At 39.1% G+C, this 21,754-nt stretch overlaps 1 protein-coding gene across 2 annotated transcripts in view; it reads left to right on the top strand.

Moving 5' to 3' along the window:
• Positions 1–1,504: 1,504 nt before the first annotated feature.
• The window catches only part of LOC5580165 (pickpocket protein 28), a 37,240-nt gene continuing 16,990 nt past the window's right edge, over positions 1,505–21,754 (top strand). Inside the window, exons 1-4 of one of the 2 annotated variants that reach the window (XM_021837234.1) lie at positions 1,505–2,191; positions 16,708–17,098; positions 17,167–17,318; positions 17,674–17,830. In XM_021837234.1, coding sequence (XP_021692926.1) covers positions 1,935–2,191; positions 16,708–17,098; positions 17,167–17,318; positions 17,674–17,830 — 957 coding nt within the window. In that variant the 5' untranslated portion in view covers positions 1,505–1,934. The remainder of the gene's footprint in view (positions 2,192–16,707; positions 17,099–17,166; positions 17,319–17,673; positions 17,831–21,754) is intronic. The other variant, XM_021837236.1, reaches the window with a different exon arrangement.

Below are 21,754 nucleotides of genomic sequence, written 5' to 3' on the forward strand. Positions count from 1 at the left end.
GTGAAAATTTTATTCAAATTGGACGATAAATAACTGAGATCTAGCTTACCAAAGTTGGCCATTTTGTATGGAAAATCGAAAAAGTTGCAAATGTTTTGTCCAATACTGTATGAGGCCTGTTTTTTTTCTGAAAATGTGTATTTTTAGGTAGAATAATGCCAAAACTATGGGAATCTTGGATTTATCGCCCAGGTTACACGCGAAATTACAAGAATTTTGCCGCGAATTTCCATTGTCCCTAATTATCACTTCACATTATATTGTTTGAAAATAACACAAAGATGTATAGATTGAACCAAAATTTTAACGAGTCAAAAAATTACAAAGCGTTAGGGTTAGATTTTAAGTCCATTTTTCTCAAAATATAAAACTTGGTCCACTCTGACTTAACGCCGACCATATGTGCACATGAACAATACCTCTCCGCGACTCATCAACCTCAGTTACCGTCAGTATGATCGGCTGCCCCCATATCTACGTATGTTTGTTTCAAGGGTGGAATCATTCTCCGAAGGCTAAATACAACAACCAGAGAGCAAGCATTAAGGGCAAATGGGTACCATTTTCCCCGAACGAACAACATCACCAATTCAAGTGGAAAAACACCACCAACATAAAGAACGACTTCATCAACGACCCACCCCAGTCAATCCAACTCCAACACCCTTCCTTAGGGTGCCGCTTCTGTGCCAAGAGGGGTGGCTCCTTGGCGTATCGAATTCCAATTTCTCACATACCTACCTTCCGACGAGTGAGTGAATGCGGTTGTCCTCGTGTACTTACACTGGAATCTTAATTTATGAACTGGATTCGGAGTTGGTAAATCAAATCAAAACTTGATATTGACAATGCTCTTGAAACTTTAACAAATTCCATTGTTGAAGCCAGGAGCATTGCAATTCCGAAATGCGGAGTAAAATTCAAATCCGTGATTATAGACGATGATCCTAAAATCTTGATCCATCTTAAAAACGTGAGAAGAAGGTATTCTCAATCAAGAGAACGTTTTCGAAATTTCCTGAGAGACAGATTTGTACGAAAGGAGAACTATTATTAAAAACAATTAAAAATATGTAACCCCCGGGCGATGATGAAACTTTCAACATCCTCATCAACAAACTTCCAGAAAGTAGCTTATCATTCTTGGTTGATATATATAGCAGATGTTTTCAGTTGGCATATTTTCATGACAAATGGTAAATCCAGGCTATCGACATGATGGAGACACCATCTTCTATGGTGACAGAGGGCTCGATTGGCTTGTCAGATAGATCGGGCCCGGGACATCCTGTCTACTGCGAATCGCTGCAGTTGATATACGGCTTGTCCATTTCCTGGGTAAATCAGTACTCCTTGTTTAGCTTTTAGGTTAGGAAGTTATTGTTTGTATTACCATTGATACAATATACACTGAAAAGCCTTCATTAAACGAGGTTTTAGTGTAGCGCCCAACAACGACGTCATCACCATTTTTCCCGAGAAGGAAGGTGTTGAAAGCAGCCAGCTAGAAAAACAATCATCATTCTCGCTTTGATCTCTAACGGTGCCGGGACAGAAAGAAAAACGACGTCGTATTGCACTTTTCCTTTCCCACCAACGTAGCCACGCCAAGTGCAACAACGACTTATTGGACCGGAAGTAGGTGGGAATGTTGAGGGCCCAAGAGTTGGTCGCAGCTTCGATTTCAATTTGCTGTCGATCCAGTCAGTCGTTGGAGTTTGACTCGGCATCGAGTGGATTTAGCTTTTGTAACATTCTTTTCCTTTCATAAAGCGAAGCGAACTGCTGAAACGAAAGCGAGATCGGATTGCGTTTTTCTTCTGCTGGGTGGTCTTTACTTTCCAAGTAGAAATATTGTTGCCAACCGAACATTACCGGTGGAAAGTTTATAAATCGCGAGAAAACTCGACATTGAAGTTGACAAAACGGATGAAATGGCTGCACATAAATGGCGCGAAAATCCTCCCGATTGGCGAAGGGATGTTAAAGGTGGATTCACCGGTAAGACAGCAACTGTATCGGCAGTTACGCGATCTTCTTACGATTCAAATGCAAGTGCGGATGGAGGAAGTGATGGCAGAGTGAGAAGAGTGCGGTACAGCTTTAAACGCGAGCTGTTCCAATTGTGGAACACCATAACGACACATTGCTATCGACATTTGGTGCAAAAGGATCGAAGCATTTGGGAAAGGTGAGTTTGGTTGTAGGAATTTAAGGCCACACATGAACTCATCGTAATCATTTATCAACATTCATTTCATTTGAAGAAGTTTCAAGAATATATTCTTCATAGGCATTATTAGATAATTTCTTGTTTAAAGTGTTTTGAAGCGAATCAATTGAATATCAAAACTACGGCAATGATTCCAATTGAATTTATAGCCGAAGCTTGTTATAACGACAAGAGACCGTCGTTATAAGGAAAAGTCGTTAGAGAGAACAGTTATTACATTAAAATATTTTTCAAGGGACCAAAAAATGTCACTATAGAGAGCATTTGTCGCTATACAAGTTTTCGTTATAACGAGCTTTAACTGTAATTGTTTTTGGATCAGAAATAGATGGATATTGAACAATAGTGTCTCATCTTGAAAGCTTTGATCAACTTTGTCGAAGACAGTAAAATGAAACGAGGCCATGCCTAAAATTATCAAAAGCACAAATCTGAAGATCAATTTTTTTTTTCACTTGATGGCTTCTTGATCAAGTTTACGGCGTTGAACGATAATTGATTCTCAAGATTTGTGCTCATGAAAATTCGAGGTATGACTTTGATGCATCTTTACCTTAAAAAAATATACTTGTTCAACTCTCGACTCCATTCTGATGTCTAATCAGCATGTTGAGATACTGGTAATCAAAATAATAAATTCAAGGCGTCTTCAAAGTTTCTCAAGATATCCGTTCAAGATCTAGCAATAAATCTATTCAAATTTTCAGGAGAAATCTGCTAGAGATCTCGAAAAAAAAAATGCAAAACACATTCAACATCACATCTAACATCTTGCATTGATTATGTAACGCAGATATCAAATGTGGAAACACCAAACGCGGTAAGATTTTCCACAAGAAATGCGGTGTCGATGATAATTTTTTTTTCCTTGGTCGGCGGTGATTTAGATAATCGTTGCTAGTTGATTGTCTTGTTTTACCGCATTTGAAGGACTTTTAGTCATCAATTTGCATCTTAAAAGTAAACAGCAGTAAAATAAGTACTATAAAACTTTAGACAAGTCTTCTAAAAAAGGCTACTAAGATGAACTTATTCTTCGAGTGGCGTGAGGTGAGAATTGTCGATCTCGTATACTGCCGTGTATCACAAGTCAGTCCCATTAAAAATGAGTTGAGATCAGTTTTCAACATATCTTCCAGTACTTCTTCAGCTGCACTAATGAGAGAATAAGATAAATTCAGAAAAAAAGAGAATGAGTCAACTTATCCCATAATGAAAAGTAATAGAATATCAGTCCCACTACAGATTTCCACACTGTGTAACACAGAAATGAACCGTGTTTCGATCATATAATTATTTTCCTAGAGAAGATATCGCAGTCAAAAGCAAATTGTGAATGTTTTATTAATATTTGAGCGTGTTCCAATCCTCTGGATTTTTTTGAATATTCTAATAAAATACGAGTTTGGAAACTCACAGCCAATTTTCTCAATGCAGACGGGACTAACTTGCGATTCACGGCAGTATAGCAAAGGTGAAAATTATCGACTCGAGTGTAGTGACCAGCGTTTGGATTTTGTCCGAATAAGCCAATAGAATCCTAAAACCCTGTGTCAATTTTAGTACCTAACGCTAAAGTTTAGGCCAGAAACACATGTTTACTAAATTTTCAAATGACTTTCATTAATTTAAGTCCAAAAAACATGTTTTTACGTTTTTTGAGATTTTCTCATACCTCTTGGTTTAAACTCAAATTTTGGGTATATTTTGTTTTCCGTGTCCCTTCCGAAATGTCAGATAGGAACAACCGCAGTATTAAAACTGAAACCCCTGTGGCATTTTTGTCGATGAAGTGAACGTCAAACATGATCGACAGTGTCTAGGTTCATATTTGGAATCATTTTTAAAATTAAAGTTTAATTATGTTATAACCATTATTTGAGATGGAAAAAATGCTAAAGTAATTCCAAGAACATGCACTTTCGTATTTTTGAATAAGAATAAGTGCTCGCCCGAGTCAGTCGACTATCGCGCAGTGATATACCGAAACCGAAGTTCACCAGTGTTTTTCCCAAGTATATGGTTTTTTTCCTGGCTACGATCGGAAAGCATACCGCCGATAGTGCACCCGCACAAGGAGCAGCTACCATTGGTCGAGCCCAGATTGTTAGACTGAACATCTTTAACTTGACGATCACCACCAGCATCAATCGGTGGTGATAATACCACAAAATGCATCATCTAATTCGCACCACGTGGCAGAACAAAAGCGATCGGCATCAAAACAAGCTGCAGAAATAGATTGGACCACGCCGGTACATCTGTCCTCGTAGCTAGAGCAGCAGAAAGGAGATTGTAGGTATTGTTCCTCTCCAGTTTCATACCATCCGCATTACTTGGTCGCTGTTAGTCCCCGTTGTTAGAGTGATATTCTCACAGTGGTCTCGAAGTGCTCTTCCGCTCAATTAATTGGCAAATTTTTGATAATTTTTTCAAACCTTTTTTTGGAGTCACACACACCGTGGTCTCGGAGTGCTTTATTGCTCAATTATTTTTTTCCGCCTTATTTTTTTTTTGTGAATATATATATATATTTTTTTTTGTTAATATTTTTTCGTTATTTTTTTTTTCGTTCGTTATTTTTTTTTCGTTAATATATTTTTTGTAAATATTTTTTTTTTCATTAATTTTTTTTTTTAGTTAATTTTTTTTTACACTATTAGGAATTTCTCGCCAAACTAGTTTTAGTACGTGAGTTGGCTATTATTTAATTCCTTTGACAATAGTGTGATTAAATTAAGTGAAGTTAATTCGCTCATTAGCGCTGTGTTGATCTTCCTTTGCGGTAGAGCAAAAATTGCTCCGCAATGGAACCAAATGATACTGGCGGGGGCACGCCGGAATATTTAGTCTCTTCTGACGATGAGTTAGTTTTGGGTCAGATGAATAAAATTTTAAAAACCCAACATAGTGAGGCCATGGAGACCATCGATGATGGTACTCCTTCTCCTCCTTTATCTCCTTCAGCTGTGCCTCCAGTACACTCAGGTACTGCATTGTCAGGAGATGTTACGGTTAATATCTCTGTTCATGACTCACCGCATTCGTCTCAAAAGCAAACAGTTACACATTCTGGTCTGCTTGGCAGTTCAAGCCAATCCCATGCGTTTTCCCCCTCTGGTTCCTCATCGAACCCGGCACCCCCCGCCATAAAGCTTACCCACCCGGATCTAACGGTCCCTTTCTGGTTTTCTTTCGGCCCAAAGCGAATGGAAAACCGTTGAACAAACTCCAAATTGAAAGGGATCTGGCAAAATCGTTTCGAGGTATCCTCGAGATAGATTCACCCAGCCGTGATAAGTTGCGTGTCACAGTCAGTGATCGCGACCAGGCGAACAAAATTGCTGCCTTTGAGCTCTTTTTGATGGAGTACAGAGTCTACATTCCCAGTCGCGAGGTCGAATGTTATGGAGTGGTCACGGAGCACAATTTGACTCGCGCAGACATCATGTCGGGAGCTGGTGGGTTTAAAAATCGTGCCGATCCGCTGGCTCCTGTTCTTGATGCCAATCAAATGAACAAAGTGTTGCCTGATGGCTCAAAACAGCCGTCAAATTCGTTCCGTGTAACCTTCTCCGGTTCGGCCTTACCAAGCGTCTTCGTGATTGGGCGTCTTCGGTTACCTGTTCGTCTCTATGTACCGACGGTTATGCACTGTGAAAAGTGCCGGCAGTTGGGCCACACTGCACCTTACTGCAGCAACAAACCACGTTGTAGTAAGTGTGGCGAACAACATGCCGAAGGTTCCTGCAATATGGAGCCAAAATGTACCTCTTGCGGCCAAGCTCCTCACGAACGCAGTGCATGCCCGAAGTACATAGAGCGGGAGAAACATACCATAAACTCTCTGAAACAGCGGTCCAGGCGTTCTTATGCAGACATGCTGAAAAAGATCGCTCCGACTGTTGCTCCATCGGCCCATACCTTTCAGAGCAACAATATCTTCGCATCCCTGCCGGATAACGATCAATGCTCTGACTCTGAGGATGGAGAAGAGTATACAATAATTGAGACAGGGACGAAAAGGAAGCGTGCTGTTACAAAACGGCGCTTGAAGCAACAGGCTTCTCAGAACGTCCCTGTTGATCAAAACGCTTCTTCAAAGCCTTTGACAAAATCAAAAAATGGCGGAATCACCAAAAAGGGGTCACCTCCAGGCTTCAAGTTTTCAGCTGGAGAATTTCCGTCACTTCCGGGAACTTCTAAAACCCCAGTTGTCCCAGTGTTTTGCCCAGAAGAACAACCAATTCGTCAGCAGGTGCAAAATAATGCTTCCGGAAATCTGACTCTTTCTGGGATAGTGGATTTCATTTTCGAAATGTTTCAATTCTCACCCGAAACGAGGAACCTGCTCAACATGGCACTTTCCTTGGTGAAACCTTTTCTGAAGCAAATAGCTTCAAAGTGGCCGATTCTTGACTCGTTTGTATCTTTCGATGGCTAATATGGTCAATGAGGTCGGAGATATGATCGAAGTACTACAGTGGAATTGTAGAAGTCTTTTAAAAAATATGGAGGCGTTCAAATTTTTAGTACACAGCACTCGCTGCGACATATTTGCTTTCTGTGAAACATGGCTCACTTCTGATAAAAATATCTCTTTCCACGATTTTAATATTATTCGTCTGGATCGAGGGGATGGATATGGAGGGGTGCTCTTAGGGATTAGCAAGCATCACTCCTTTTATAGAATCGATTTCCCATTGATGACAGGCATTGAAGTAGTTGCATGTCATATTACAGCCCGAGGTAAAAGCCTCAGCATAGCCAGTGTGTACATACCGCCAAACGCTACAATGTCTCGCAGAGATTTAGCGGCAATATGCGAAGCTATGCCTGCGCCATGGTTGGTCCTAGGAGATTTTAATTCTCACGGTACAGCCTGGGGGTCACCGAGGGACGACAATCGCGCAACCTTAATATATGATCTTTGCGACTACTTCAATCTGTCCATTTTGAACACTGGGGAAGCAAAACGAATAAAACCTCCAGATCCCCTAGTATGTTAGACCTCTCAATCTGTTCGAATTCATTATCATTGGATTGCATGTGGAAAGTAATTCAGGATCCCCATGGTAGTGATCACCTGCCTATCAAAATTTCAGTTACCAATAATTCGTGTCGAACACACCAGATCGACGTAGCGTATGACCTCACGAAGCATATCGACTGGGGAAAATATGCTGAAGCGATCTCCGTAGGTGAGCAATCGGTCGAGATACTTCCTCCGCTGGAAGAATATCAATTTTTATCCGCGTTGATTATAAACAGTGCTCTTCAAGCTCAGCGTAAACCGGTTCCAGGATCTTCAGTACGACGTCGGCCACCCACCCCGTGGTGGGATAGCGAATGCTCCAGAGTCTATCGCGAAAGATCAGATGCGTTTAAAGAATATCGGAAACGTGGCACGCGCGATAACTACGATCGGTATTGTTCTCTTGACCGCAAGTTCAAGAGCCTCGTGAAAGCAAAGAAACGCGGTTTCTGGAGGAATTTCGTTAATGGTCTATCACGGGAAACGTCGATGCGAACTCTTTGGACGGTCGGAAGAAGAATGCGCAATGCGGTATCGGTAAATGAGGATCGTGAAAGCTCTTCTCGATGGATATTCGACTTCGCGAAGAAAGTTTGCCCAGATTCTGTCCAAGTGCAAACGATCACACGAGATTATCCAGACGAAAGGAATGAAATGGACTCAACTTTTTCGATGGCAGAATTCTCACTCGCTCTCCTTTCATGTAACAATTCTGCCCCAGGTATGGACAGGATTAAGTTCAACTTGCTCAAAAACCTCCCAGACGTCGCAAAGAGGCGCTTGTTGAACTTATTCAATGCATTCTTGGAGAGCAACATTGTTCCGGATGATTGGAGACAAGTGAGAGTTATTGCCATCCAAAAACCAGGAAAGCCTGCTTCGGACTACAACTCGTACCGTCCTATTGCGATGTTGTCGTGTCTTCGAAAGTTGTTAAAGAAGATTATTCTCTTTTGGCTGGACAAATGGGTTGAATCGAATGGCCTTCTCTCAGATTCTCAATTTGGATTTCGCAGAGGCAAAGGAACGAGCGATTGTCTTGCGTTGCTTTCTACTGAAATTCAACTGGCCTATGCTCAAAAAGAACAAATGGGCTCAGTCTTTTTGGATATTAAGGGGGCTTTTGATGCAGTTTGCGTAGATGTCCTTTTAGACAAACTCCACGAGTGTGGACTTTCCTCGATTTTGAACAACTACTTGTACAATTTGTTGTCTGAGAAGCATATGTTTTTCTCACATGGAACTTTGCGAATAAGTTACATGGGTCTCCCCCAGGGCTCGTGTTTAAGTCCTCTTCTTTACAATTTTTACGTAAGAGATATTGATGATTGTCTCATGAGAAATTGCTCGTTAAGACAGCTTGCGGATGACGCCGTTGTTTCTGTCACAGGACCAGAGGTGGACGATTTGCAAGGACCGTTGCAAGATACTCTGGACAATTTGTCCGCCTGGGCTGTAAAGCTGGGTATCGAATTCTCTCCGGAGAAATCTGAGTTAGTTGTCTTTTCTAGGAAGCAAATCCTGCGGATCTAGAGCTTCAATTCATGGGTAAGGAACTCTCTCAAGGTTTATCACATATGTATTTAGAGGTCTGGGGAAAACAAATAAGATATCTGTATCAGAAGTGTCAACAACAAATCAACTTCATGCGTACACTCACAGGAACATGGTGGGGAGCCCACCCGGATGATCTGATAAAGCTATATCGCACCACGATTTTGTCGGTTCTTGAATACGGTAGTTTTTGCTTCCAATCCGCTGCGAAAACACACATTCTGAAGCTCCAGCGTATTCAGTGTCGCTGTCTTCGGATCGCTTTAGGCTGTATGAACTCGACTCATACCATGAGCTTAGAGTTATTAGCAGGAATACTGCCTGTATCAGATCGGTTCGTGGAATTGTCGTTAAGGTTCCTCATCCGCTGTGAAGTGTTAAACCCGTTGGTAATTGAAAATTTTGAGAAGCTAATCGAACGAAATCCTCAAACAAGATTTATGACATTGTACTACGTGTACATGACTCTGGGGGTTAACCCTTCTTTGAATCTTCCCAATCACGGTTGCTTCCCTGACTTCTCAAGTTCCGCTGTAGTTTTTGATCTGACCATGAAGCAAGATATCCGTGGAATACCAGATCTGCTTCGTTCGGAGCAAATACCAAAAATTTTTGCAAGCAAGTTCGGTCACGCCAGCTGCGATAAAAGATTTTACACAGACCGGTCAAAAACAAATGATTCCACTGGATTTGGTGTATATAACGAGTTTCATAGCGCCGCTTATAAACTTCAGAACCCTTGCTCCGTGTATGTCGCAGAATTAACGGCTATACATTACGCATTAGAGCGAATTGCCTCTCTTTCCTCTGATCAATATTTCATTGTTACGGATAGCCTTAGCTCCATAGAGGCTATTCGTTCAATGAGGCCGGTAAAGCACTCTCCGTATTTCCTCGGTGAAATACGATCTACATGGAGTGCTCTATCGAATGAATCATATACTATCACCTTGGCCTGGGTCCCTTCGCATTGCTCGATTCCGGGCAATGAGAAAGCGGACTCGCTTGCCAAGGTGGGCGCTATGGAAGGCGATATTTTTGATCGACAAATTGCCTTCAATGAATTTTTTCAATGGCTCGTCAACATGCATTGGTCAGCTGGCAACAAAAGTGGGATGCCGGAGAATTGGGCAGGTGGTTACATTCCATTCTCCCGCGGGTATCGAAGAAGCCGTGGTTCAAGGGGTTGGACTTAAGCCGAGACTTTATTAAGGTAATGTGTCGTCTTATGTCCAATCACTACTCTCTAGGCTCTCACTTCTATCGAATAGGGCTCACAGATAGCAATCACTGCAGCTGCGGTGCAGGTTACCAAGATATCAACCACGTAGTTTGGGAATGCCCCGAATACGGTTTTGCCAGATCTGATTTTTGTGCAACCCTCAGGGCCCAAGGGAAACCAGAAAAGGAAGACATTAGGGATGTGTTGGGTAAACTTGATTTTGTGTACATGAAGGTTTTGTACAATTTTTTGAAACAAGCTAACATCATTGTTTAACTCCCCTTTCTTGTCGGTCCACTTGTCCACCTTGTGTCCCCTCGAAACCCGTCTTTTTGTATCGTTACAGGTTGTCATTGTCCACTCAACGTTCGACCAGCAGCAAAGCAAACACGTCACAACTTAAAGCTGCTGAATGTCAACGGAACGATCCCATTGTCCTATCCCTTCCTTGAAATTATTGTTACCCCTAACCTCGACCAAACCGCGAGTTTTTCGGTTCCCCAGAACTAACATAAAAAATTAAGAAAACACCATGAATTTGTATTCAAAATCAAAAGAACTCGGATCCGTAATGCCAAATGGCGCATGAGCCTAACAAATAAATGACTAAGTAAAAAAAAATACATTAAACATTTTAGGACCCAATTGAACCATATTCGGAGAGTATAACAGTTCATGAAGAGTCCCATGAACGCTGCTATTCACTCTCTCGTTTGGTACGTGGCGCGAGAGCGTTCAAGAGCAGCAACTCTCACAGACTAAAACAGTATCAAACCATTCGGGTGATTTCTGTTTTGCATAAAATTGGTAATAGCTTCCATATTTTCTGGTAATGCAACCTTAAACAACTTGATTCAAATCTATTGGACCATCGAACACCCCTGTTGGGTAACGGGCAACTCAGAAGGATCCTTTGATTCGTTTGCGCAGGTGGACTAATGGGATCCGCCAATCTGGGCAATTAGCGAGGTGGCATCAATCACACCGATAACGGGGCACCAATCGTCAAAAACGAGGAGTACGTTAGGAACTCCAACGGGCAACCATTAACACTGTTCGGGGCCAACGGGCTTGATGTCACTCGCGGGAATTAACCGGAGTAACTTGCGACTAATTACGCGCAATTATTTTTTTACTTGGCATTAACGTCCTCACTGGAATAGAGCCTGCTTCTCAGCTTAGTGTTCTTATAAGCACTTCCACAGTTATTAACTGAGAGCTCTCTTTGCCAAAGTTGCCATTTTTCGCATTTGTATATCGTGTGGCAGGTACGATGATACTCTATGCCCAGGGAAGTCAATGAAATTTCCATTACGAAAAGATCCTGGGCCAACCGGAAATCGAACCCAGACACCTTCAGCATGGCTTTTCTTTGTAGCTGCGGACTCTAACCACTCGGCTAAGGAAGACCCCAATTACGCGCAATTATCGGTGCGAAAAACAGTACAAACTGAGACTTTTCAGGAGAGCAACGAGATGCGGATTCACGTGCGTTTGCGGTTATTAATACCTATTCTGTATCCAATGGGAAGCATGACAAAACAATCGAGGGGCAATTCGTACAATAGATACATATACTTATATCGCACTGTAGTGGTTGGCCGGCTGGTGAAGATTAAAGTGAATTTCATTTAGAACAGTTTAAGAAATAGGGTAACTAAAATCTAGTTTTACTTTAATTCTCATCAACCCCTTCGATTGCAAACATAGCACATAAAATGGGAAATATTCGCATCTGTTCTTTGATCAGAATGAGAATGTAACAAGTGTTGACACACATTGATCGGTGCCTAACAGTGGGTGGTGCGTATCTATCATTTTCCTTTCATGAACGATAAATGTCATGCGTGTTGTGTGAATGCAGGCGGATAAATGAGATGGAATTATGGTTCGTATGTCATCTTCTTTCTGGCGTTACGTCCCCACTGGGACAGAGCCTGCTTCTCAGCTTAGTGTTCTAATGAGCACTTCCACAGTTATTAACTGAGAGCTTACTATGCCAATGACCATTTTTGCATGCGTATATCGTGTGGCAGGTACGATGATACTATATGCCCTGGGAAGTCGAGAACATTTCCAACCCGAAAAGATCCTCGACCGGTGGGGGATTCGAACCCACGACCCTCAGGTTGGTCATGCTGAATAGCTGTGCGTTTATCGCTACGGCTATCTGGGTTCGTGTGTCAATGATCGTTAAATTTTCCAAAGCCTGGAAGTGACTCACCGTGCAAATCAAATGGAGACCGACAATTCTCACCTCATGCCACTCGTAGAATAATAAGCCCAAGTATCTTTCCTAGAGTCCAGTAAGAAATTTTCTAAATAAATCTTACCGAAATTCAAGAGACAAGATATAGATCTGAAAAATTTTCTTATAATGTTCTCCATAGCTCATCAGAAATCTACAAAATTCTTGCCAGGAATTCTGTGAAATCAGCCATGAAAGATTTATGGAGCATGTTGATAGAATTTTTGAGAGCTCGTGTGCGGCTGGATTGTTCCATTAGAATAGGATACTATTAGACAAATATGCCACACACATAGTGTCTACTACATGGTAGAACCTGTAAAACATTGGAAAAAAAGCCCAGTAAATGTCTATAATAGTCAGGGAATTTTCTTTAAGTTACGTAAATTTCGGTTACACCACAATCAAAACATTCCTTGAGCTGTTAAGTGAGGATTTTTTCGGGTATAAAATTTTATAGACTACTTAAGAGATGATTGAATTTAATGCATATCCCTAAATTTTATCAGTAATGGATTTGGCTCTAGGAAATTTGGTCGAATGACATTCGGTAGAAAGTATATGTAGTCGAAAGAACAATTGGTCGAATGTACATTTGGTCGAACATATTTAGAACATTTAATCGTACCTATAACATTAGCCCGAATGTCTTTTGATCATTCGTAAATTTGGTCAAGAGCTTATTTTGAATAAACAATTGAAAAATCATTTGACAAAATATAAATGCGGTTGAAATAAAACTTTTGCGTAATGAAATGCATGGTTCGAACTTTATAACATTTGATCGAAAGTTTATTTTAGGTGAACTTACATTTCATCCCAGTTCAACAACAAATCGTCTTATGCATAGATTTTGTTGTCTACGTTTTACGACGTTCGTAATATATGTTTATTTGACCAAATGTACTTTCGACTAGACGTCGTTCGACTAAGACGATCCATGTAATTCGACAAATTTTATTCAATCAAAAGTCTTTCGACCAAATTCCATATATTCAATGCATACACATATCTTGATGCACTTTCAATTTAAAATGTTGAAACAATAATTTTATCAATTTTAAATCTCTTTTGCAAGACGTAGTATCAATTTTATATAAGTCTATAAAAGTCTCTATTTTTTATGAAAGGTCTTAAAAGTCTTTCTTTTTAGTCACAATGGTCTTTGAAGTGCCTTTTTTCCTTATCTTGCTTGCAGCGAATTCTGATACAAAATTCTGCAGACTTCAGAGAACACTTCAGAGACTGTTACGAGACTATTCAACGGATTCTTCAAGAATTTCATCTCAGATGTCTCGATCGAGAGCTCCAGGAATTATATTAGTGATTTCTCTAGAGATTTCATCTGAAATACTTTCAGGGACTTCTACGGGAATCTCTCCAGGAATGCTTCTAGAGATTCATCTACCAGTTTTCCCAGATATTCTTCCAGCGATTTTTAAAAGAATATTTTGAGAAATTTGCTCCAGAAAATTCTCGAGCACTTCAACGTTACTATCTCAAGTAATTTGCTCAGGGATTACTTTGAAATTTTGCTCAAATACTATCCTAGGACTTCCTTCTGTTATTTTTCCACCAATCTTTCAACCGATTTTTCTAGTTGTTGCTCTACAAGATCTTCCAAAGATTTTTAAAGAATTTCTTCTAAGAAAACACGCAAAGGATTTTTTTTTCCAAAAACCTGACAAGAATTTCTACGTCATTTCATACAAAGAATTTCTCCAAAAATTTCTCGAGGCGAGAAAATTTAGAAGGGAGTTGTGTTTGATCCTTCAACCTTGACGTTTGCTCCTGCGGGGGCCGGCGATAGGGGCAGGATCAAACATGTCGCGCGTCGTTCGAGTGAGAGTGAAAAAGTGGCGTGATCATTTAGTTGTGTTTGATCCTTCGATTTTGACGCTTGCTCCTGCGGGGGCCGGCGATGAGGGCATGATCAAACATGTCGCGCGTCGGTCGTGTGAAAGTGAAAAAGTGGCGTGATCGATAAGTTCTTTTTGATCTTTCGACGTTGACGCTTGCTCCTGGGCAAAGCGTCAAGAAAGTCCGAGCAGTCGTCAGTTGTTTTCCTTCTCGGGTCGCGCGCCCATTTTCTCTGTGTGTTTTTATATAGCCGAGCAAACGAGTGAAGCTGAAAGTGGATTGTTGCTGCTCAAGGATGACGGATCAATTGGTGAGCTCGTTTCATGCTACTATTTCTAATCTATAAAATATGTATGATTGCACCTTTGATCGTTACAACGGTGAGACGTAAATATGATTTTTCAACAAACTATGAAAGGTTCGTCACTGTGAACTCTAAATTCATAAATTATTTACGTCCAATTTTTTTTTCTCAAAACACCTTTTTCCTTTTACTTTTATTTTTGTAATTAAAAAATAAAAACTTTGAATGGTTCGACACTACGAGTGTAGACTCGCGAAAGGTTCACTTTATTCAACAAACTTTGAAAGGTTCGTCATCTCAAGTGTCGGCATAATTTTTCTCTACATAGATATTGTTCATACCAAATGAAAATATTATATTTACATATAAGCATATTTATAGCTCACAAATAATTATTTATCATGGTCTTCTAGTTGATTCTTTGTGCATTTTCACTGACTTTGGTCAATCACGGAATAGCAACCATTGATATGTGTAGTCAGTCTAAGCTAAGCTAAGCTAAGCTAAAAATTTCTCGAGGCGAGAAAATTTAGAAGGAACTTTTAGCAAAATCACCGGCGCTCCAAATGAGCTGAACTATTATAGTATGATCCAATAAAAACAAGCCAATCACCAAATCAAAAATATTAAAACCTAGATTGAAACGCCCTTAGCCGACCATATTAGTTAGAAAAACTTGTAAACATTGAACAAAATGAGAAATAAACATGAATTAAATGCAAAAATGCAAGGAACTTTTCAAAGAATTCCTCAAAATCGACCTTGTGTTCGAACTTTGAGTTCTTCTAGAATTCTCGATTGTTTCTAGAAATTTCTAGAATTTTATCTAAGCATTATATCTGCAATTCTTATAAACATTTCTTAATTTTCCCAAATCCCTTGAATATTCAAGGTTCCATAGTAGTTGACACTGCAGCATTTTTTTTTCTTCAGAAAATCCGCCGATCATTCGTACACACTTTTTAAGAGATTCCGTCCGATGTTTTTCAAGCAGTTCCTCAAAAAATCCTGAAGTTAAATACAGAGTTTCGATTGATCCGTTATTTTTCAAGTACCTAAATAGGTCAACGAGAAACTCTTAAAAATTTCCTCAAGGTTCAATGAGTTCTTTTAGTAACCCTTATTAATCAAGGGTGACTTGATAACTTACACTGATTTCTTCGAAGGTTACTTTCAAGTTTGCTCTAGAAATACCTCACGATTTTTTTAAACATTTACTCCTGAAAAAAAAATCATTCACATTTCCATGGAGAAATGACTCGAAAAAAACTCCTGGAAGAATACTTGGACAAATTTTTTAAGACTTTCTTGAGAAATCGTAAAGAATTACTTTAGAAAAAAAAGGTAAAATTTTAAAGAAATTCTGAAGGTCAATTTTGTAAGAAATCCCAGGATACATTTTTCTGGTTGATTTTTTGAAGAAGTTCTGTCCTAGGGAATTCGATGGAAGAATCACAGGATAAAATCCTGGATGACTTAGAGTGTTCTTCAAAGATATCTGAATGAATTTTCAAAGGAATTCCTGATGATCTCTGAGTTAATTTCCGTGGTCATATTCGGTAAAAATTAGGTTGTATTCTCGAGATATCTAAAATAAAATTCTTTGATTAATTCCTTAGGAAAGATCTCAAAGGGATGCCAAATAATCACTAATTGAAATCCAGAAGAAATTTAGGAGATGAGTCAGCCTCGGGCTGCAAATCTCTCAAATAAAGACTTCAAACCTTTCATCCTAATTTGAGGAAATCTTCGGGGAAATATCTGATTCTTTGGCCCAATAACTGGAATAATTACTATTGAACTTCCTTGAAAAAGTCATTGAAAAATGCATACAGTTATACGAGCAGTATTATTTGTCGTAATGTTATGACTACAAGGGTAAAAAAGTAGAAATACTCACAGAGAAATCTCTGGTTTGATTTCATGAGTTATCATAAGTTATCGATTGTCCGGGTTCTCGACTATCCGTGGTTCTTTTTTCCGGGCAATATGAATTAATAATCTGGAGAATTAAAAGTTTCATGGATTATTTGTGTTTACTTTGATGCGAATATACCTATTTAAATATGTAGCAAATTACTTTGTTATTGTTATTGTTTGTATTTCTTTGTAGTCTTCTTAGTCTTCTTAGTTTTATGAAAAGGGTTTTCTTTTCATGTTACGTCATGCCTATGCCATCTTCACCCATTTTCTAGTTCAATTGAAACACAAAAGTGTCTCATTTCAAAATTATCATCACCCAATCCCACAGATTGATGTGGCTGCTGATCCTCATCGTGGAAACGTTCGCCCTCATCGCCATCCTCATCAGTGCCTGGAACAGTTTCACGTCTAACCCTCTGATCACCACTCTGCACGACACCCTCTACCCCATCAAGTACGTTCCCTTCCCGGCCATTTCCCTGTGCAACAACAATCGCATATCCCGCTCGGCTGCAACGCACTACGCCGAAGAACTTGCCCGCAAGGATCCGGAAAAACGGAACGTGAGCTATTTCTTGGACCAGGTCGTTCTGCTTGGGAAACTGTACGACTTTGACTACGAAAATCTACACCAGATGACGCAGTTCCAGGAGTTCCTAGACGTGAACGACATTAGCAACGCCTCGGGGATGTACAATGCGTTCGATACACTGGTGAAGGTGAGTTTGTTGGGTTGGGATGATTTTTCCCCGATAAAGATGAAGCAAAAGATTGATTCATGTTTCAGCTCTCACCCCGGTGCGAAGACATGCTGCTGCGATGCTTCTGGAAGAGCATCGAGCTTCCCTGCATGACGAAAAACGATATGATTGAGGTAAGACGAACCCAGTACGGATTCTGCTGTACTTTCAACTTTATCGGCCACACCGAGGACAACGAGTAAGTATTCACCTGATGACATCCTACTTAACATGGGCGTAGCCAGGGGACAACTCCTTCCCCTGATCGATGTAAAACAATCAATTGGTACTACGACGCTTTATAAACTGCTTTATTTTTTTCAAACGTTGTGAATAAGTTTCTGAAAAAGCTTGGCCCCTGGCTACGCCCATGCTACCTAAGGATAGAATCCCCCCACCCCACCCCCCCCCCCCCCAGACACACATATATGATGAATCACAGACTCATGCCGGAAAAGGTGCTTTGATCATAAATGGGGAAAAGTTTTCGTTTTCGGTCGATTACGAAGAACTACACTGCATTATTCTATACTTTTCTCTGCGTCCGATGAAAGGATTCATCCATCATCGTACTACTTGGACGTGACCGGACCGGAGATGGGACTGGTGCTGCTGGTGAACGGATCGGTCAACGACTATTTCTACAATCTCTTCAACAATATTGGATTCAGCGTAAGTGTCACTGTGGATGGGGAGATACTTTGTGAGCTGGTAATTGTGGTTTGTTTAAAATTCTTTGAACAAAGAGGTCTTTTGGTGTAGCAAAGTACATTAAATATGAACACAATCTTTCACGCTAGATGTGCTATAGTTTTTTTTCACCTGACTATGAAACCGGGGAATAAATAGGAGTATTTATTGTCGCCAATCATTTCATAGACCCTTACAGGTATGTTCATAGCTTCCAGAGGGTAGATTGTCATTCTTGTTTTATATATATGAGAAATGTTTTCAGTTGGCATATTTTCCTGACAAATGGAAATATGCCAAGGTTATATCAATTTTAAAACCGGACAAAAATCCTGCAGAAACTTCTAGTTAACTTCCAATCAGCTTTTTTTCCTCCTTCAGTAAACTTTTTGAAAAGGTCATTTTGAACAGAATGATGGTCCACATCAATGGAAATTCAATTTTTGCCAATGAACATTTCGGATTCCTGTATGGACATTAGACCACTCAACTTTAAAGTGTAACGAATTTGGCATTCAACAGATTTCGGGTGAAGATTTGATTATAAACTTGAAAAAAAAAACTTTAATTTTAAAACATGTATTGTTAGAGTAATCCAAACTATCTGTCAAATCATACACTTCAGATTAATTATCAGAACTCTTAATTTGAAAGGCTTCCTGTATGAACAGGTGATCCTCAAGGCAGCATTTTGGGACCAAAATTATACAATATTTTTATATCTGACTTACCTAAGTTACCTCAGGGATGTCAAAAATCTTTGTTTACGGATGACACAGGCCTCTCCTCCAAATGACGAAGCCTTTGTGTCATCTACAGTAGATTGCAAAAAAGTTTGGATATATTATCTTCATATTTGTAAAAATGGAAGATTTCTCGTAATGGTTTGAAAATTCAACTAATAATATTCCCACATAAAACAAAAGATCTTTATTTGAAACCTTCAGATAGACATGTTGTTACGATGAGAGGGGTTTCAACAAATGACAAATGAAGTTAAGTATCTACGGCAGTGATTCCCAACCTTTTCAAATTTGCGATAATTTTCAGTTTTTTTGCGTCGTCTCGACCCAGTCGTTGATCACCGATCAATCCGTTCCCTTCCGAAGCGGTGGTCTACGTGATGCGTGATTTCCCATCCACAGTTCAATGTAACACATTGGTGACCGTGGCAGGTTTTCCTACGGATATTCTTGTTCAAAATCATAGCAAACAAATGAACCTTTTCATCTTGCGGAAATCACTCATTTTTCTTAGTATAATAAATCTGTTTTTTTATTAATTTAAAATTTGTTTATTGAGCGTAAAAAATAATTACATAGCAATTAGTTATACTTCAATGGATATTTCAAAATCTAGTGCAGCTACGTCTATAACATTATTACAGTTCATAATAAAGATGACATAGGGTAACCAATATATTTTGAACCCCTATATATTTTGGACCCCCTTGGCCATTTTCCTGCAAATTTCCAAGTTTAAATCGAAAGACCGACTCAATTTGCATGCCATTTGGAATGATAGGACTATTGCGCACTTGCATCAACCGTTTGTACAAAGAAAATGTGTTTATTTTATCTGAAATAAATTTAATTTAATCGGTGCATCCTTGCAACCATTACAACACGTTACACACAGAAATTGAAGCCGTCAGAAATTTTTCAAATGTAAACAAAAACTTTTTTCGAATTTCTGAACAAAAAGCGAAGAATATGTTCGGTTTTCCATTGTCGATCGATTGATTAGACTATGGGCATGCATATTATTCATCCAGTGTCATGGACTTTGTCGCCAAACGATAAAAAAATGCCGGGGGTCCAAAATATATACTTTGAAGGTCCAAAATGTATTGGTGTTCAATTATTTTCGACGTTTTTTGGATCCTACATGACCCTTTGTGCATTTTTAATTAGTAGAGGTAGTTTTTCTCCACATTTTGACATGTTTTTTGACTTGGTTACGCTGTGCAATTGATTAATTGGGACACAAAACTAAAATCACTTCCTTATGGGGTCCAAAATACAACTGTTACCCTAATTACAAACATTCTGAAGATAATATTTTTCTTCCATATTGATATACCCCGTAGAACAGGCAACATAAGATCATCTATGCAAAGTCTCCGCCGTCCTTTCAGTAGCGTAGCTTGGGGGGTGCGGTCCACACCGGGCCCCGGATTCTTAGGGGCCCCTAGATCATGGTGAAACTTTATCATAGCATTAGAAATTTAGTTTTTTTACAAATTCCAGGAAATTCAGGTTTGGATTGGTCAGAAATTGGTTATAAGTAGGGGCCCCTATATCATCTAGTATATTGATAAGGGCAGCGTTTATTTCAACACTATAGAACTGCACTTTTGAACAAAACATCGTAGTTTTTGATTCAAACATACAGGGGTCCTCTATAACTTGAGCCTGAGGAAGCCATGGACTGGTCTGGAAATATTTTATTATGAGCCAAGCCAAAATATTCGTACACAATATTTTACATATTCTTGTAAAATACCAAAGCATATTTCGATAACGCAAACAAAGGTGAACAAGTCTCTAAAGTCTATTTTCTATGCAAAACATCTTATTAATCTAAAGTTTATTGTTCTATTTTCGCAATGTAATAAATCTTGATGTAAGTTCTTCAGGTATTACTACCCGACTACTGCATAGTTTCATTGATTTTCATCTTCAGAAATTCTTCTAAAAATTTATTTGGAGCTTTCTCCAGATATACGTACAAAGACTTCTCCAGGGATCCTCCCAAGAATTCTTATGGAGATTCCTCTAGCAATTTTCCCAGGAATTTGTCTTGGAATATCTTAAATGATTTATTAAGATATGCTAAGAGGAATTCATTCAAAATTAGCTCTAGAAAATCCTTCAGCAGTCCAATAACGGAATTACAAAGAAAATTCTTTCAGAAATGCTTGTAGCATTGGAGTGAGATACACTCCAAATTTTTACTGCTGTAAACTAGCAATTTTTAGCTGATTTTTTGTGCTGTAAATTCAGCAATCGATTCAGCAAAACAGAATATGTATGCTAATTTTGCTTTTTTTATTTGTTTTTCTAGTGTTTTTTTTTATTGCTTTGCAACAATGATAGGTCTTCAGGTGCTGTTTAGTAAGGCGATATTTGCTGCATAACATATCTCAAACATTTATTTAAAAATAAAACAACATGAAACACTATTTTCTGTGCTTTGGGGGGAGAGGGATACAAAGCCAAAAATCCATCTGCCGATTCGGTATATCATCAAAAAAAAACAAAACTTTAGAGTTGAGTGATTGTTAAATTTTTAGTATTTTAGTAAATAAAGTGCTTACCGAGTATAATATAATATAATTGGAAAGATATACAGAAAATATAATCGAAAGTTTGAATTTTACATTAAACTTCATGTTAATTGAATACGAGCTGGACGAACAGAATGAGTTAGGAGAAAATTTTTGCTCGGTTGACAAGTTCAAATATTTGCTGGTTTCAGCAAAGAAGAATTGCTTATGTGGTTTCAGTAATTGTATCAACTGATTCAAGGCAAAATTTCATATCGCTTGCTGATTATCAGTCAGCCACCTAATGATTTTCTGGGAACCAGTAAATCTAATGTTGTTGACAAGTACCAAGCAAGTTTGATTGCTGAATTCCAGTAAAAAAAAGATTTGCTGTACATCAGTAAAATAGTGTTTGCTGAATTGGTTTCAGCAAACAAAATTGCTGGCAGATCGATAGAAAATTTGTTGTGTACCTTATTCATACAGACTATTTTCCACAAAAATAACAAAGCTTCATTCTACGATTAGTGTAATTCATTTACATTATTTCGAGAAATCATACAAGAATTTCTCGAAAACCTCGCATGGCAATTTTGCAGTAATACTTACAGCCGTTTTCGGAAACTATCTTTCCATAATTATTCACTGATTATCCCAGGTATCGCTCCATCAATTCT

This window comes from Aedes aegypti, chromosome 1 (genome assembly GCF_002204515.2).
Source record: "Aedes aegypti strain LVP_AGWG chromosome 1, AaegL5.0 Primary Assembly, whole genome shotgun sequence".
Taxonomy (NCBI): domain Eukaryota; kingdom Metazoa; phylum Arthropoda; class Insecta; order Diptera; family Culicidae; genus Aedes; species Aedes aegypti.